The 18370-nt window shown below is 48.6% G+C and overlaps 1 protein-coding gene across 2 annotated transcripts in view; it reads left to right on the top strand.

Annotated features, from left to right (window-relative positions):
* The window catches only part of FBXW4 (F-box and WD repeat domain containing 4), a 65352-nt gene extending 48344 nt beyond the window's left edge, over positions 1–17008 (top strand). For both annotated transcript variants that reach the window (XM_068949838.1, XM_068949836.1), the window contains 4 exons: positions 859–924; positions 15551–15691; positions 15873–16014; positions 16270–17008. In XM_068949838.1, coding sequence (XP_068805939.1) covers positions 859–924; positions 15551–15691; positions 15873–16014; positions 16270–16386 — 466 coding nt within the window. In that variant the 3' untranslated portion in view covers positions 16387–17008. The remainder of the gene's footprint in view (positions 1–858; positions 925–15550; positions 15692–15872; positions 16015–16269) is intronic.
* Positions 17009–18370: the final 1362 nt, after the last annotated feature.

Genomic DNA, 18370 nt, shown 5'->3' with positions numbered 1-18370 from the left:
GCAATAAATGTTGCTTTGTGAGAGGTCATTTTTAGCTTGCTTGGAAAATCTTTGTGTGGATTGGTTTCTCTTGTTTGGACCAAGGACAGGAAGCTGGCACAATGCAAGCAATGTGGTGTGGAGAGCCGCAGCACCCAAGTGCTTAGGCTGCTTGAGTTTAAGGATTAGTTCATGTCTTATCGACTAGTTTAAGGCCAGCGGATGTCGGATGACTTCTGGAGCCAGCACATACAGCAAGGACACAATATTGCCAAAGAGGATTTTGGAATGGACCCTGTTGGAAAGTGTGAACTGAGCCAAATATTGTTGCAAGAGAGTTATGCTGTGGCATCTCTAGTAGAGAGAGCTTAAGCACTGGGCAGGGCAAATTGATCCAACTTTAAAATTGGCCCTGCTGTGAGCAGGTTGGACTGGAGACCTCTAGAGGTTCCTTCCAATTTGCATCATTCTGTTATTTGTTAGGCCTATGATGCTGCAGCCAGTTCATGGTCGTGCTGGGAATTTGCCAGCACGCAGAAGCAAACCATGAAGCAGAAGGTTAACAGCAAGTTTTCCATGGGGTCTCTCAGCAGCTTAGGGTTTCACTGACAGTATATGGAATGACTTGAGTACTGTGCTAGCTGTTCTGAAAGTGTCACTGAAGGTGCAGCTGTTCCTGTTCTAGGCTTTCCCTCCACACACGCGGATATATCTGTGTCTCCTGCCGATGCTCTGCAGTCATGGCCTGCTGCATCTGGGAAGTTCAGGCCAGCTACTGAGGCTGCTCGGAAGCCCCTGTCCCTTTGCTGCTGTCTTCAGAGCACAAGGATTTGAGGATTTGTAAATTGTTTTTTTTTTATTATTTTGTTTTGTTTACAGCTCATTTGTGACTGGGACAGCCTGCTGTGGACACACCTCCCCTTTGAGAATCTGGGACTTTGAGAGGTAAGTGAACTTCCAGGTTATGAGGAGTGACTTGATTTGAGAGAAGTGAATAACCGTGAGAAATGCAATGCTGGAGATGGCATGGGATCATTCCTTTAGTTCATGTGGGCAAAGGATAGTTAAGGAAATCTGAAGGGAAAACCCACTTGGTGTGGAAAGCTGTGGGGAGGGGAAGGTTTTGGTACAGCAGAGAGCAGCTCTGCTTGGAATGGGTCATCTTGATCATGAAGCCTAAGAGAGGAAACAGGACGGTTCTGGAGAGCAGTAGAAATGATGATGACTGGAGGGTGAGGAAGTGAGTCTGGGAAAATTGTGAATTTGAGGCTAACCATAGCCTCTGGAATGGGATATTTTTTTTCTCAGATGAGCCTGACTCAGCTTGGCAGCTTTGTTGCTGCCCTATGGATTACTCCAGATGGAAGATGGAAGTGGCTGGCTGTTACCATGTGCTTTGTTTAGGCTCACTGAGAAACCCCTGGCACAGGAGTAGCTTTTCTTCTGTCTAGTTTCACAGCTATACTCATCACCATTGTCAGGAAGCCTCCATGGATATATAGTCTCTTTTCCTCAGCGCTGTTTCTTCCCAGCTTTCCTAATTAATGGCACACAGCCATCCTTAATGCCTGATGAAGATGTTTGTGTTTGTATCTGGTTTCTTTTCATTAGCCATGTTCAGTCAGAAAATACCTATTACACCCTCCTTTTCCTCTCTCTCAGTCTGTACTTTAAGTAGAGCCATAAGAGAGCAGAGGGTGACCTGCGTCCTCCCGTTCTCCCACTGGTCTGCAGTGATGAGAACCGAAGGTGAACACAGGCTCTACAGTCATCTTGTCCTGGCTGGTGTTTCTTGTAGCTCAGAGAGGTGAGAGGTGGCAAGAGGTTATCTAATGAAATGACTTAGGCCTGTTGTCTTCCTTCGCTCTTAATAAGCGTTGGAGGTTAATTGTTGTGGCCTCTGATTTGAGGCCACTGAGTAGTTTCTGTTTGGTGAAGGTGCTGACCTTAGTAACTGGGGAAATGTTGGGCTCAAATCCTGACATGAGACTCAACTGCTGACAAATTTGAGACTCTCAGCCTGGGGGTTTTTCTGTAGTGATGGACAGATAGCAAATATTTGACAGGATTATTGAACAGCAGCTCAGCTTTCCAAGACTGGTATGCTCTGGGTAGGAGTGGCACAGAGCAGTTTATCAAGGGAGTGCTATCAGGCGTGAGGTGAGCTGGTAAGTTTTGGGGGGGGGGGGGGGAATGTGCAGGGGGCAATGACAGAAGGGGCTTGAGGAGTGTCAGCAGAGCTGCATTTGGGGAAAGGAGGTAGAGGGGGATTGGTGGGGATGCAGGGCTGATCTGAGGACAGTTGTCCTCCAACATGTAGTTTAGTTTGTCCACCTGAGTCAATTGCATCAAATACAAACATAAAACAGTTTGTTTCTTTTTCTCTGAAGTAATAAAATTAAAGACTTGGCAAAGGACACATCCTGCAAAGGATAAACTAGGGAGGGAAAGACAGCCCAAGTGCGTTCAGCTGCAGTGCGTATTTCTTAGTGACCCGATGGAACCTTTGGAGTACCCCAGAAGGATGCAGACTGTGATACCCCTGCCCGTCGTTCCTCCTGGTCTCTCTTGAATAGAGGCATCCGACAGGAGTGAGGAAGACGGGCTGGGGCAGGGGGGAGAGGGTTGCCTCTCTGGCAGCCTTTCCTGAGGAAGCCTGAAGAGATAATAAAGCTGTGTAGAAAATAGGATTAAGGTAATGAACAGGCACTACGGAGTTTGATCTTTCAATAACGTCAAAGCCTGAGTGACAGGCAAATAAAAAAGCCAAGGCAATCTAGTTCACTGGGCCTCTGTTGCAATGGCTGGAGTGTCAAACTTATTCTTCCCTCTTCACCTGTCACAGCTGGAATGCGCTGCGCCACTGGGGCTCTTCCTCTGCGGGGAGCCGTGCATGGCCTGGGAGTCTCGTCAGCGTGTGCCAGGCAAAGGTGGTGTGGGGAGCGCGGCCGGGGAAACTAGCACATAGCCTCTTGGGAAGCTCGATGAGATCGTTCATGGTGAGGGAGTACAGAGCTGTCTTTGCAGCTCTTGACTTCTCCATAAACTGTTCTTATTCCTAGACAAAAAGCAAAGCTCTAGACTCATTTTTAGGGCCCCCAGCAGTCTCATCAGGAAATACCAATTTCTTGCTTTGGGATTTGTGTATGTTGTCTCCATGCTGACACTCCAGAAGTGGGAGTGTGGCAGGGAAACACAAACTCAGAATTGAAAAGCTGCTTCTGTGCTAGCTGTGTTCTGATAATGTCTGGCAGAGAGTCAGACTCTACCCAGGCCCTCCAAGTTAGCTGATTACCCTATTCTTGTGGCCAAGAAGGACCGGAGTCTGATCCGCAGAGGCTGAACATGGTAAAGACATGTCTCTGAGAACAGAAACAGAACAATTTCTCCCTCAAAAAATGGGGCAGGGGAGAGTCTGATGCTTAAGACATGTTCTTTAAAACTACAAGGTTCATTAGCATCACCTTGATTTTTTCCAGTGTTTTCCAAGACCTAAAAGTTAGTTTAGTTAGCTGGGTTTTGTGTACATGGGCGTGGGTAAGTAATACTGCAGCAGCTCCTGTGACATTCTCTTCCCTTGGGGTAGGTGGTCTTTTCCCCACAGCTGAGAGCTGGAACATGCTACAAAAGGATTTAAAGCTTAAATAACCTTTTGTGTACTGATCTTCTTAGTTCCAGGCCAGATAAGTCCTGGGTTGATGCTTGTAGCTGTTGGTCATGGTATGTTTTCGTATTTACGACCTTCGCTGTTCTCTGACCCTGGGGCAGCCATTCTCATCCCTCAGAGAGGAAGGGGATAATGTCTTCACCTGGAAACATGTTCTGGGCTTTGAAAAGGACTGGTTGGGTTTTGAGGCGAGGAAATTTTTAGTGGGGAAAGGAAACGCCTCTTGCTACATCCTACCCCCACAACTGTCTTTCATTTCTGACTCTGCTCAGATGATGGCATTGGATCAAAGCCGCAACAGGCAGCAACAAGCAATTGTCAAAGGGAATCTAAAAGCAGGGGAATGACTGCGTAATGCCAAGACGCTGTCTCTGATGGCTGAAATTCCAGCTGCTGCCACACCTGGCCCTTTCTCCTGTAATGAAGGAGGATTTTTTCTTTTTGCTTTTGAAGCTGGCTGGCTGCTCTTCTAGAGGACAAAGCTCACCTGACAGATGCTACATTGCACCATCAGATTACTTTCAGATTGTGGGGAAGTTGCTGTGCACTTCTGGCCACTCAGTGCTCAGGATCAAGGCGAGGGATATGCGGATGATTAGAGGTCTGCACAGGAAAAGAGAACAGATAGCAGTCAGTAAGGGCCACTGGATGCCAACTGGTGCCCTTGCATTGAGGATCAGATCTTGCTGACTCCTTGATCTCTTGCCTCTCTGTGCCAGTGAGGGATATGATGGCAGCTGCCCTCTTGCTGGCTCCGTACCTGTGCTCTCTGTGCATGTGCACCTGCCTTTCGCCTTTCTCTGCTCAGACATTCCTTTCTCATCTGCCAGTGCTAGTATGCGGCTCAGCAAAACAGCTACTTAATGGCAAGTGAGAGAGAAGGAAACTTTCTTCACAACCTGTTCCTCTTTCTCTTCCTACCTCCTATCTCATTTGGTAGACCAGTGTGCTTTAGCTGTAGAGAGCTGTTGCTTCCCAGTATATCATGGTGGTCTGCATGTCTTTAGGAGACAAATGCCTCAAGGATGCTTCTCCTCAGGGTATGACACTCCAGAGGCATTTTTTCAGCAGCTCTTGGAGCTGTTCTGCCAAGTCTGATGTCTGAAGTGGAGTGCTGCTCTGTCGGATGTGGCAGTCCCCACGCTGCAAACGCTTGGAATGCACAAATCCTGCGTTCTCTCTTCCTGCAACACAACATGACAAGCCCAGGGCATGAGAGCCGTTGTGTAAACGGAGCCAAAGTTAGCTGTGCCGGGCAAACCACCCCAGCTCCTCTACCTTTTTAAATACCCAGTCTTTGTCCATCTCCTCCCCGCTTTTGAAAGCATTTTTGGCAGAGTGTGGGTTTTCTTTTTCTTTTTTTAAGAACCCTCTAATTTCTCTTTCGTTTTTTCTCCCTCTCCTGAGCCCTTTGAAAGTGGCTTTACGCCGTCACTGACACCAAACTGACACTTTGCGTTTCCCCACTTCTTATCCCTTTATGGCAACAGATGTTGAAATTTTGTATCCCTTTTATCTGTCCCTCTTTGCCCTCTTCCTGTAATTAGGTTTCCCTTGTTAGCAGTACAAAGTGGCCCGGTTTGCTGCCTGGCCTTTTGAGCCATTGTGTCTGAGCACATTTTTTTTCTCCTCTTTCGGAAGAGTTCCTTCCCCCTTAAGTAATAGGCAGGGTGTGGGCCAAAGCTGTGGCTTTTTCTTGTTTCTTTGTTCTCCATTTATCTCTGCCACCTTTTTCAAAGGGATGGGGGGAAAAAAAAAAAAGAGAGAGTGTGCATGGAAGGGGAAGATACAGAGTTGCATTTCTTGACCGTCAGGGCCCCCCTGCTCTTCAGGTGTTCAAGGCAGGTGCCTTTGATGTCTGCACGTTTTTGGGAGGTGGACGGTAGAGGACTCATGAAAGTGGCTTGGGAGTGGAGAAAGGAGATTCAGGTGTGTACCTAGTGTGCTCAGCAGAGGGATGGGGAGGTGACTTGCAGGGTAGATGGGCAGCTGCTGAGCAGGTTCAGTAATCCGTGTTTGCCGCTAGTGCTATTGTGTTGTGGTCTGTCTTTCTGAGAGGCAGCGTAAGTATTACCACTACAAGCAGATGGCTGAAGTTTGTTACCTTGCTGCTGCTTGATCTCTGGTATCTGTTTCTATGGGAGCCTCACAGAGAGCTTGCTAGGTTGTGCCTGCCTGTGCAGCAGGGTGGGCGAGAATCAGTTATTGGCTTTGAAACCTCGGTGTATGTTGATTTGCATCCGCTTTGGTGATTCTTTATAGCCACTGAGTGAAAGAACATGAGCAATTGTCAGGAAGGAGGGAGGGCTTGAAAACTTCTGCTCCTTGTGCCGGTCTTGATCAGCAAGTGTAATTGGACGGTTGCACTATGTAGAATTGAGCACCCTGGTTTTATGCTGTACCCTACAGTGCTAGGCTCTGCAAGCATGGAGCTGAGGGAGACTCTGGTCCAGAGACTTGACTGTATAATGGGTGAATTTACTGGCTGCATTCTTCTCCCAGCTACTGGATGTTATTTGTAGGTTGTTTTGGGGCTAGTGGTAGAAGCCAATCACTGCTGATGCTTTCCTGTTTTAATCCAGTCCTCCTTGGCTTTGTGCCCTGGCATGCCCTGCTTTTTTTCTGTGTGGAAGTAGATAAACGAGATGAGTATCTGCATGTGGTTCTTGGTTATAAAACTTGTTAAATGTTTTTAACAAAAGCTTTTTATGTAGAGGCTTGGTGTTAGATATGTGAGCAGATTTCTTACCATTGTACTCTAAAGGTTTGTGTCTAAGTTTTGTAGCAGGCCCTTCCTCCACACCTTTGAACTCCAGGGTTTAAACAGGTTTGAAACCCTCTAATTTTATGAAGAAGGTATGTGTTGGGTGAAGGGGAGCAAATGGGGTTCAGCACCAAAGTTGCTAAATTGAAAGAGAAGATAACCGACTCCAAGAAGGGTGGAGAATCTGTTTTACCCAGGCTTTCAAACACAGAGAAGTGGATGGAGATGTCAGTGGAATAGGAGAGAGGAGCAATAGCAAATATTATCCTGGTACTGATAACATTTTCATAAGAAGAATCATAATACTATGCAGTAGATCTAGAATCCCCTCTCCCACTCTGCTTTTCTGTGCATTGGTCATGCCAAATATCTTTCTTGCTGAAAAAAATTCTCTCTAGGTTTAATGGAAAAGAGGCTTCACGTGCCTTTCAGGCTTGAGTTCCTTCCTCAGCATCTCTGCCTTGGCTGAACGGTCTTTAAATTACAATAATCTATTCAAAACTTGTCCAGGAGTGAGCTCAACAGCTTTCAGGGCCTTGCTTGCCTCAGGTCAGTGAAAGCAGGTGCGTGCCTTCTGCTGCCTCCACTCACTGCAGTGAAATGATCCACAGCCTCTTTCTCAGGTTGCTGCTCGCTCTTCTCTTGAGGCTCTCCTGCTTGTCTTTTGCTGTACTGTTTTCACCATCCACCCCTCCACAGATAACTTTGGTTACTATTTTTAAAGCATCGGTTCTGAGTGTTCTCATTTAGACATCCTTTGGTTATTCAGGAATGTGTTTGCTGTGCCTTCTCCCCAAAACTCAAAGAACCGTTGATGAGGTAACAGAGTGAGGTCTATTGGAGGGTGAATTCTAGTCTTCAGGCAAAACCTTTCCTTGGCCTTCTTGCATTAAATCGGTTTGGCACAATGACTGTCTCTTTTGGGTTTCTAATTTGGTACTTGGAATCGTTCTACCTGCAGTAACATAGATAGGATGGAGAGTTGAGAAGTCAGTCGAGGCAAAGGAGAAGCAGGTATTCTTCATGGAGATACCCATCCCACCTGTGACTTGAGGAGCAAGGCTAGACGTAAATGTCTCCTGCCTTCAGGCATGAGTTAATCACTTGACAAGGTAGGAAGGAAATTCCTGCCTCAGTTCTACAGCTCTTAACCATAGGGTTTGGTTGCTTTGATCTGAGATCCTGGGCTTTGCTGGAATCAGGACACGAAGTCTACTGGTGCCAGCGCTGGAGAACACTGGCTGCTGCAGGGGGTCTTAAGAATCTGTCTCTTGGATGACTGCTTATCTCAGCAGTTTTGCTCTGTTCAGAGCTTTCTCCCTTTTGGGTGTAGTGGATGGCTTCAGTCTTGCCTGGACGTACAATGTATTTCCCATGAACTATGCACATTCTCAAACAGTTTGGGGCCCTGTAGTTCTTTGCTGATTTTTATTTCTTTATAATCACCTTTCTGAATCCTAAGCTGGGTCACAAGCTGGACACCTTCTGCCTTCCTTTTGTTGAAGGCCTCTGGTGCATTTTTTTTTTTTTTTTAAAGTAAGAACATACAGGTGTTTATCCTAAATCCTTTCCTTCCCGTTGCAATCTTGGCCCTATTTCATCGTCGCATGAGGCCAACTCCCGCCCTTTGGATGCATGCATGTCCAGGGCACACTGTGGCCTTTGCACTCCTGTTCAGGCGTATTTATGACAACTTTACAAGGCCCCGAACAATTGGAGAGCGTGGGTGGGGGCTGGACACTCCAAGCGCATCAATCAGTTTCATCCCTCTGAGCCAAAGCAAAAGCAATCTTTATTTTTCCCTGGGTTGAGAGAGAATCAACAGAGGCAAGAGAGAAGAATGGGAAGGAGTGAATGAGGAACCCCCTCTGCCACTGGCTAGCGGTAGCTCATTTAAACAGATGGCTTTGTTTTGATTTGGACTCTCCATTTTTTTGTCTCCCCACTAAAGGAGACCTGCAGAGCCCTGTCCAGAAAGGGAGCAATACAGACGCCTGTTCCCACACAAGTGGGGCGAAAGGCGAGAGGCTTTGAGAATTCCCTGCTTCTTTTCCTCACCTCCCTCTTTTTCTCTTCCCTCAAGAAATCACAGTTTGAGAGAATCCCCCCCTACTCCTCCCGTTGGAAAGAAAGACAGAGAAGACATTCTTGACATTCCTTGCAGAGAAAAGGGGTTAAATGTCTGAATTTGGGGGTCACCATGTTATACAAATTGCAATCTAATCGTTTTTACAAGAACACACGTGTGCTAAGAAAAGAAGCCATAGACAAGAAAGAAAAGAGGACAGACAACCTTTTTTGTCCTATTTTTTTTTTCCCCCCAAGGTTTTGGACTATTGTCATGTCCTGTCTCTCTCCCCTCCTCACCCCCGAGAGGGAGAACATTGGTTTTATAGTTAAATTGGTTCGTAAAGCAGAAGGGCTTGGTGCCATTTCTGTTTGTTTTCCCAAATAAAAGCCCCAGCAGGATCTCTTTTGCACCGTTGTGGCTTTATTTGAAGAAACTGGCTTTTTCCCATAGCCCAGCGTGTCAGTTTATCCTCTGAACTTAACCTTACGGGAACCCAAACAACAAAAACTCACAGGGTCCCAGAGCTGGAAAGGTAAAGAAATTGTATCTTTTTATTGGACCATTTAAAGCGTGTGTGGGCCAATTCAGAGAAAGCAGAAGAAAAGAAGGCAAAACTCCCTCTTCTGTCTCTCCCCCCGCCTCTATACAATCTCAAACCATCGTTGGTGTCATTCCCCCCTACTGCCTTGAATCCCTTCAGCTGTGCTGGGGAAGCTGAAGGGCGTTTCTCCTGAAAATCCCTTATAACCACATCTCAGAGCCATTTCAGATGGAGGGGCTCCTCCAAACACCCCAAGCCAATTCCACCCTCCCTGCAAGAATTAGTAGCCTTGGAGAGGAGACACCTTTGGGGTAGGATAACCCTGAGAAGAATGAATTTACTAAGGAGTCATACTTCTCCCTAAGCACATTATAGATGTTGCCTGACCAAGCCTTTCCCTTCTTAGCATAACCTCTGCATCCCTTAGGTGCCTCAGCCCTGGTTGTGAAGCACCTGGAAGAGATGGCAGCTTAGTTCTTCCCTTCGGTTTTGGTGCTTTCTCCAAACGGGCTGACAGGAGTTGTGCATACACTGCTGTGGATAATTGTCTTTAAGTGGGTTTTGTTTCCTTTCTCTGTTTGATGTTCCATTCAAATATTGAGCTGTTTTGAACTGAACAGCTGTCTTTCCAGTAACTTTTTTTTTTCTTGTAAATGCTTGAAAACTGGCTTGTTGCAAGTAGTTAACGGAGCTAGAAAAAGTGTTTAAAGTACTGCTCAGCTTCTGAACGGCCACATGGTTATGTGCAACAGCTTCTCCTATCTGATGGATGATAACAGTTCACAGATGAGGTTTCCAGAGTGAATGAATGTGTCCTCAAATTCCGACATCTCTTGTTTTCAGCAGATCTGAATTCACAGGAGTTTCTTTGAATACTCTTGATACCAAATGTGTTTGCTGTATGTTTGGATAATATCAATGCTAGTGAATCAGCCTTACTTTAAAAAAAAGTAAGGGTGAAGAGGAACAGTGTTCATTGCTTCATCCCAGCTTTTGGATTGTAGTTCCTGTGTGTCAGAGACATCTGGCCAAGACCTGAAGAAGTGAACAGGGTGTGAGGAGGGAGGTGTGGGTGTTTTTTTGGTTCTGGCTCTCAGCAAGGCCCAAGGGAAATCCTGAGCTTTTTCGCTCGCACTAGTAATTACTCTGGCTTGGAAGGTGGAGATGGCTTCAACTTTGAGAGCAGCATCCTTGGATTATCTGGAAGTGATCCTTCTGGGCCACCCCGTGGCCCACCCTGTCTTGGAGTCTGATCATAGTTTGAATTCATTTTGCTGGGGTGAGGAGGAATAGAGTCTAAAGCTTTTTTATAAACAAAAAAGCAAACTTAGAGAAAGAAACCAGCTTATCTTTGCTCTTTCCCGGTAGCTCACTTTCCTGGCTAGTAGGCTTTTATCTTGTGGAGACATCAGGATAGCAATGCTGATGAATAGATTTCCAGCATGGCAAGAAAAGAGTAAAATATGGAAATTCCAACTAAATAGCTTATTTGAAAAGTAATGGAAATTGTTTTGTGCTCTGAAGAATGTGGAAATTGATGGAGAGGCATCAAAGGATTCTCTGCAATGCCTGAACAAAATACCTTTCATTTTTGGACTCACCAGTTTGATGTATTCCCCAGGCATAGTGACCTTGTTTAAATAACTTGTTCCATCAGCAATGAGTGGAGAGCATGTGCTACCACAGCCTTCCTGTGCTAGGGCTCTAGGATCCTGTCTGGCTCTGTTCTCTGTAGGCTGGTACAGGATGACTCCAATACGATTTCAGTCTGTTTAGGTGCTTTAGAGTAAGCAGGAGAGACTAGGAATGTTTGCTGCACCATAGCCTGCAGCTTTCTTGTTTGGCACTTGAAGTCTACCTCTGTCTATTGGCCCTGCATTGGTCCAGATGGTTTGTGGTTAAGGTGCTGAAGCTGCAAGCTTTGGGCTCTAGGCTGATCTTTCCTGGAAACCTGAACTACCGCATTTGTAGTTCTGCTCCACGGATCTCCACCGGCACAGAGTTGTTTCCGTCTGTGCCACCCAGCAAGCGGACTGAATCCTGGCATGTTCTTGGCCCAGGCTGTTCAGTATGGACAACGCAACAAAATTCCCACCATCTGCAGCGCTAACCAGCTGCCTTGCTGGAAGAGGGCCTGGGAGAGAAACAGCCTATATTTGCTGTTGCTGGAGGGCAAGGACATGATGGTGAGGTGGTATGGACCTTATGTGCTTGTTCTTGCTTGGGCTCCACAGTCACTTGCTGTAGCACTAACCTTTGTAGCATGTGAACAAGGACAGGGCACCCTGGCCTCTGAGATGCTGTAGATCAGGTGGCTGGCTTTCAGAAGGTGTTGGGACACAGAGGGCAAAAAGGAAAGGAAAAGGTTGATTCCTGCTGTGTTTGGCTGGCACTGGTGATCTCTGCAGGCTGGAGAGAAACAAGGTTCATGATAGCTATCACATGTCTTTCTAGTTTGCCGTTCCTCTTTGAGTTGATGTCTTCTGCCTAAGTAAGTTGTTAGACAAACCACTGCTGATGTGCTGGCATATCTGCTGCTTTTCTACTGCTCCTTAACGAGTTATCTCAGTCGTAGGCTCTGGATTTTGCTCCCTAAGAAGTGGAAGCTGCTAGGGACTGGGCTTTAAGGGCAGGGAGTAGTTTGGATGGTGAAGACTGGAGAATTTAGGGGTGCTAACTTGTGAGTCCAAGGCTAGGAAACTTCTGTCGGCAGTAAGTTTGCTTCCCACCATGGCTGCATGTGCTGGGGAGACAGGGAACTAGCCTGACATGTTGCCTGGTTCCTGAAACTGGCCCAGAGACACGTTCATCTGCTGAAAAACAGGGGAAAAGTTACTCGGTTGTGTTCAACGCTGTTATCAATTTCACTGCCCCCATGGCAGAACACTTAAGTCTTTTAGTTTGTGTGCCAAGTGTCCAGGTCTGTAGGGTTCTCCTCCCTTGGTGTCAGATTGTAAGTACTTCATTGTAGCAAGTAACGTAAGGTGGTGTTTCTGTAAACTGCTGAAACACCACTTTTATGCGCAGGGGTTGAACCTCTCAATTGAAACCTTCTCAGCTGACCTGTTCTTGGGGCAGGAGAACTCAACAGATTAATAAACCAGCAAAGCCAAACCAGTCTTTGCTGCAGTGACTTGCATGCATCTGTGCTCCTTTCCTGCCTACCAAGAAAAGCTAATCCTGTTTTTTTGTTGTTTTGGGATTTCTTTTGTTTGCTTGTTTTCTTCCTGTCATGGCTAGAAAGGGAAGTGTAGGGAGGAAAAGAGCTGTGACTCTGATTGCTGAGATGCTTGGGTACCACTGCAGTGAGGTGTGAAGGCATGGAGAAGTACTAGGAGCCAGGCACCTGGGTGGTGTTCACTGCTGTATGAGAAACTCTGAGAGCAGGAATCTAATCTCTCTGGTTTCTTCTGTTCCTCGAGCTCTTAGGTGTTTGATGCTGACATTTTTCACATAGAGACATCACCAGGCTGCCAACACCTCCCCTTCCCTGGCAAGCACAGGCAGCAGTGCAAGGTGCTCATTGAGGGACAGCCTTGCAGGCATGGGCAGAAACACGGAGGATGGTTAGGAGAGCTGCCAGAGCAGGATTAGAGCCGAGGGTACCTCTGCTTTGCTGTCTTCTCACCATGCTGAATGTCCCACAGAGCTAAAAGGGCTCATGTGGGCTTGTTGGCTGCTGGCTTAGTTCAGAGATCCTTGGTAGAGGCTACCACCTGTTGCCTATCTCGGCTGCCATGGGCCAAATGCTGTGGCCTCCGTGGCTGTATGGAGGCCCAGTGCAGAGCCCTGGAACTGGTTCTCTCCTGTCAGCTGTTTTTGGAGCTGCGGTGTCACCCTGCCAGGTCTGTGCTGAACTGTGTGGCCCTTGCACAGCTCCAGTTAGTACTGCCTGTCCTCCCAGTTTCCTCCCCTGAACTGCAACGTGCCCAGGGCAGAGCTGGCTAGCAGTGAGCCACTAGGGCCACAGTAATGGGTACCAGTCCACAGGTACCCTGTGAAGCTAAATGAAGCAGCAGCATGTGGAAAGGAGGAGAGAGTGGTCTGAGCTGCTGGCGCTGCCCTCTGCCCAGGGCCCTCTGAGACCACTCATCTCCTGTGAGCGGCTCCCTGCTCCTGCCGTAGCAGCTGGCTGAGGACTGTGCAGGTTGGGCAGTCTGGCTCCTTGTGCGTCTCACAAGCAGTGCAAGCATGACTCCTGTGCCAAAGTTTCTACGTGTCTGGCAGTAGAGTTGGGTAATGGGAACTGGGGAGGGAAGTGAGCTGCAAGGACAGCTCATGCTGGCCTTGCTGGGTCATCCAGGCAGCCAGTCCCATGCCCAACTTCTCCCCATCTCTTGCTGAGGAGAGCAGCCAACTAACTCCTCCTCTTACCTCTGATGAAAGTGTTAGAACACTTGGCCACACTTACCACTCATAGGGGTCAGGAAGGCTGCACAGAGGCCTTGAGAAGGGCTGTGTGCATGTCCACCTGTCCTGCTGGCTTTGCAGAATGGCAGACGGAAGGGATCTGTGTGCTTGAAGGGGTAGCAGAGTGCCAGAGCTCAGTGATGCTCGGCCCTGTCACACTCCGTGGTGGAGCTGAGGACCTGTCTGCTCCAGCCAAGTCCTGCAGCTCTCGCTGCCACTATTCAGACTGCAAATGCTTCAACCTCCTGACCTGCCTACAGGTGCAGAGATGCTGCTGGGCTGGTTTACAAGTAACTCTCCAAGGGTTAATGTATTGTGAGAAGGTTGCAAAGGGCTGAAGCCTGGAATCCCCTCGATCCCTTGCCTGGAGAAACACAAAGTCCAATAAGCCAGCACCCCTGGATTCATGTTGGGGGGGATTAATTCATGCACTTGATGTTAAAGCTTGTCCGAGAGGTTTGCACGGGGGGGCCATCGCTAGGGCTGGATGGCCTCTCTAAATGGTTGCTAGGGCCCTGGCATCAAGGGCCAATGTAGCTGCCCACAGCCACGGTCACGGAGGGAATTACACAGCCACAAAGAAATTGTTATTCTACATAATCTGCTCTTTGGAGAGTGACTGTGGGGAAACAGGCTGGCCCCAGCATGCCGCCAGCTCTGTGATCATAGAAGCGTGCTGGCTGCAAAGATCGGCCAGGGCTCGCCTTCTGATCTGGGGACACCAGGGCTCGAGGCGCTAATCTGCTTTATCAGCGATTTCTCTCTCCTGACACAAAGGTGTTTACTTGTTTTAACATCTCCCAGGACTCTATTTCTCCTTTTGTGTGGTCTTTATCCCCCGACGAGGGCTTTAGCCCAGATTACAGACAGAATTAAGGCATTTGGCAATGTGCCTCAGAACTGTGTGATGCTGGATCAAGGACCAGAAAGTAACAAAATAAGGGGGGGGGGGTGCTGGAAGTGACCCCACTGCGGGGTCCATGCTGTCGGCTTTCAGGACCGCTTCATTGTCCAGAGAACCAAGAGCCTGTCGAAGAGGGCGGCCGTGCAGCAGGGTTTGAAAAGCAGGTGCTTCAAGGTTTATTGTGCCCAGGGTTTTTGATTTAGAGGGTGTGAGGTGGAGGAAGAAAAAGAGAGTTTGTAATAGGTGGCCACCTGAAGCAGCTGGGCAGATTGTCCCCTCCGTTCCTGTGAGAATGCTGTGGCTGGGTATCGCTGGCTGCTGGGGCAGGTGGAGTGATGCTGGAGATGGGCTGTCCCCTGTGCTTGGTGCATACTTTTCTATGGCCTGGGGAAGGGACTCCAACTCCTTCTCCCAGCCTGCCTGGGTGGCCTGGCAGAGAGGGCCCTTTCACAGTGGGCTCACATTGGGCACTGTCTGGCCGCTGACTCTGCGTATACAACAAGCGTAGTGATATGGCCACAGAGTATCTGTCTTAGAGCTTTGTGGAGATGTTGCTTTTGCTCTTTCACGGTAGGCCAGGAATGAGGGGAGGGGGGGGGGGGAAAAAAAGCCATCTCCAGAGCAGCCCTTGGTATGGCTGCTCCTGGCCTGTCATGTGCAGCCACAGTGTTTGCAGCATGAAGTGGAACTGGAGGAGGTTGGGGAGAGCAGCCATGGTGGCCTGGAGCAGGAGAGTCTACTTTGCCTATAGATCTGAGCAGGGTGTCAAAGATATGTCAGGAAATGCCCCAGAGGGAACTATGCTGAAGGACAGAGTCAGGGATGGGATGGGGTTGATCAGATAAATAGTTATTGCAGGTTATCTGGAGTTTGACTAAGTTGGGAATCATCTCCTGTGAAAACAGAGACCCATCATTCAGTGTATTGGTCACTTGTGCCAAGGAAGGCAATCCCATTCTGCTGGGGGTCACCTGTGCCTGTCCCTTGGCTCTTCTCACATCTTTGCTTCTCCTGTTGGTCACCCTCCATGACAGTTAGTGGCCCAATCAGCAGCAGAAGTTAGGGAAGGGAGGGCAAAGCCGTACAGGCTTTTGTGCTCTGTTAAATCACAGAAAGGAGATCTAGAGACTCTTGTGACACCATCTCTGCTCTGGCCTGCTGCAACAGAAGGACTCTGTGATCTGAATGACTTCCCCTATTGTGTTTCATTGCAGCGGTCATCTGTTGACCTGCTTAGGAACTGATTTCCACCGTGGAGCTGGAGTCCTTGATGTCTTCTACGAAACACCATCCCTTCTCCTTTCATGTGGATATGACACCTACATCCGCTACTGGGACATACGGACCAGCACCAGGTGAGCCAGTCCTGCTGGCACGGAGGTTGCAGAGGCTCTGGGGCTGGAGCGATGCTCCTTGTGCCATGGCCGGGGTCTCGCCTGCAGCTGAATTGGTTCCTTTGGGCACACTGGGCCTCAGTTCCAGTCCAGGCTCTGAGTGGTAGACTCAGCCATACACTGGTTTGTGTTGCCCTTGCAGGAAGTGCGTCCAGGAGTGGGAAGAGCCCCACGACAGTGCCCTGTACTGCATAAGGAGTGATGGGAACCATATGATTGCCAGCGGCTCTTCCTACTATGGCGTGGTGCGCCTCTGGGATAAGCGGCAGACTCGGTGCCTGCAGGTGAGGGCTGGCTGGAGGATGGGCAGCAGCAGGTTTCTGGGTTATGCTCTGGCAGCCGGGTGTCTTTCTCTTTGGACAATGAAGCATAAAGGCTGCTGGGCTGTCTTTGGGGTGAGCCTGCCATAGAGACGCCAGTCTATATGCAAGGGAAAATCTGCTTTGCATCTGAGCCTTTGGGCCTGTAATGTGCAACACTGAATGGGGTCTCATGGCTGAGCTGTTCTTGGAAAAGTTGATTCTCCTGTTTTCTTGCAGAGCTTTCACCTGTCTTCGCCCACCAGCAGCCCTGTGTACTGCCTCCGCTTCAGTACTACCCATCTGTATGCTGCCCTGGCATCAGCCCTGCACGTCCTAGACTTCACAGCCCTATGAGGAGCACCATGGCTGCTTCTGGTCACCCCAACTCAGCAGAGTTGACACTTGGCTCAGGGAACTGCAGGGCAGGAGAGGTGAGAGTGGCCCCTAACACTTCTCAAGGGACTTTTGCCTGCCAGAAAGCTATGTTCAAGAGTGCACAAAGGGCCAGACTTTCTCCACCTTACCTGCTCTTTAGTGGAAAATAAAGGCCAATTGTCCTTTACCCTTTTTATTTTGTACAAGTCAGGGGTGTTTTTTTTTTTTAACTATGTTTTTTTCTTTCTGTGGATACATTTGAGGGGCAGGTTGAGCTGGGATGCCCCATCAGCTGTGTGTGCTGGTCAGTTCGAGATCAGCCAAGCTCTGAGCCATGTGAAGCAAATCTAGGCTGTGTTGGGGGTACAGTGTTTTGGTGGAAGGGGAGGTGCCTGGAGCAGGGCCTACCTTTCACCTGTGCTTGCTCTCCTGACAGCTGCTTGTGTTGTCCTTCAAAGCCAAGAGCAAGAACTAAGCTAAAAGGCAGAGCCAGGCCTGCTTTCAGCATATGCCTCCCCAAGCTGGCTATCAGGTCGAGCTATGCATTTGGCAGGGCTGAACAGTCCCATTTTGCTAAATAAAACACTGAAGGGAAACAGAACAGGCTGTATGTTTTGTTTCAAACTCCAGAGGGGCTGTGGGGGTGCCAGCTGACTGCAGGGGCTTGGATGGGCAGAGGAGGTTGAGCCTGTTTTCAGATACTGTCTGCGTGTTTCTGATAGATCTGTGACTAGACCCTGTGACACTGCTGTGTTGAAGGCAGATCCTCGGATCTTGGACCTCATATTGCTTATTCAAACAAGAAACCAAATGCAGGATCTCCAGTTCACTGTAAATCAGCCCCTCTTCAGAGCTCGGTAGCCGAGCTCATCTCGTGCCTGCCCTTATTTGAAAGACCTGAGCCCTTGCTGCCTGAATACTGAAGCAGCACATTAGACTATTGCAGACCCCAAGGAACTGATGCGGTTTACTGGGATCCTGAAGGCACATAAAAGGGAGCTCTGCTCCTTTCTGCATCAGCCTTCTGCACCTTACCAGAGCTAGGTCTCATGGAGCACAGCCTTCAATGTGCTCTGTGCTCCGTGGATGTTGGTGGATGAATGCAGCAGTGTCTGGGGCCTGGCCCTCCTTGGGGGAGAGGATGCATCACCTCTACTGGGCTGAATTTGAGTATCCCAGACATGGAAAAGAGAGTCTTTGTATTACAAACTGTGAGCGCTGCCAGGGCAAAGCACCTGCCATGCTGCTTTTTTAGGACTCGATAGGCTGGTTCCACTGTCAAGAGGCAGCTCTTCCCCTTGTGATCCACACAAATTGGAAGAGGGAGGTTTGCTGGAGCCCTCATCTTAGCAGGGATGGATAAGAACCAGCCAGCTCCTTCACCTGCGTGAAGGCAGCCCTCCATTCCCAGCGGCTGTGAGACAGGAAAGTAATTCAAAAGTGTGGTTTTGCCACAGAATCACATCCTCACAAGGATCTCTTTCCAACAGAGCTCCCTGTCACAGTTTCTGACGCAGCTCTGTTGGCAGGTCATACGTGCTTGCTGCCAGCTCTCTTGTAGTTGCTGTGGTGCACCTTATTCTCCTGGAGGGTGAGTGGCAGATGTGATGTTTAAGTGCCCAACGTATGGATGTCTTGCTGTAAAAAGATGCCATTGTTGGAGCAATCTTCCATCAAATCAAAGCTATATGTCCTGAAGACTGCTGGCCCAAGATAATGATTCTGGGGGAATCACTTGGCTATTGGTATCACTGAGTATAAGACAGATGACCAGAGATGGTACAGGTCTGTAGCGGGGGAACTGTTTATTCTCAGGTTCTGGTGCATTGCAGGTTCTCTAATGAAAGCAGGAGGGGAGAGGGGATGGAGATATCAATGTCTTTGGCAGAGTCCCCAGGGAGAGGCTGTGAAGGAAGTGAAGTAGACATGGAGTAGGAGGAGAGGTTCTTTGCTGGCAAGGCCC

This window comes from Struthio camelus, chromosome 7, assembly GCF_040807025.1.
Source record: "Struthio camelus isolate bStrCam1 chromosome 7, bStrCam1.hap1, whole genome shotgun sequence".
Lineage (NCBI taxonomy): Eukaryota > Metazoa > Chordata > Aves > Struthioniformes > Struthionidae > Struthio > Struthio camelus.
The sequence above is the reverse complement of the archived record's forward strand: the minus strand, read 5'-3'. Positions and strand labels throughout refer to the sequence as shown.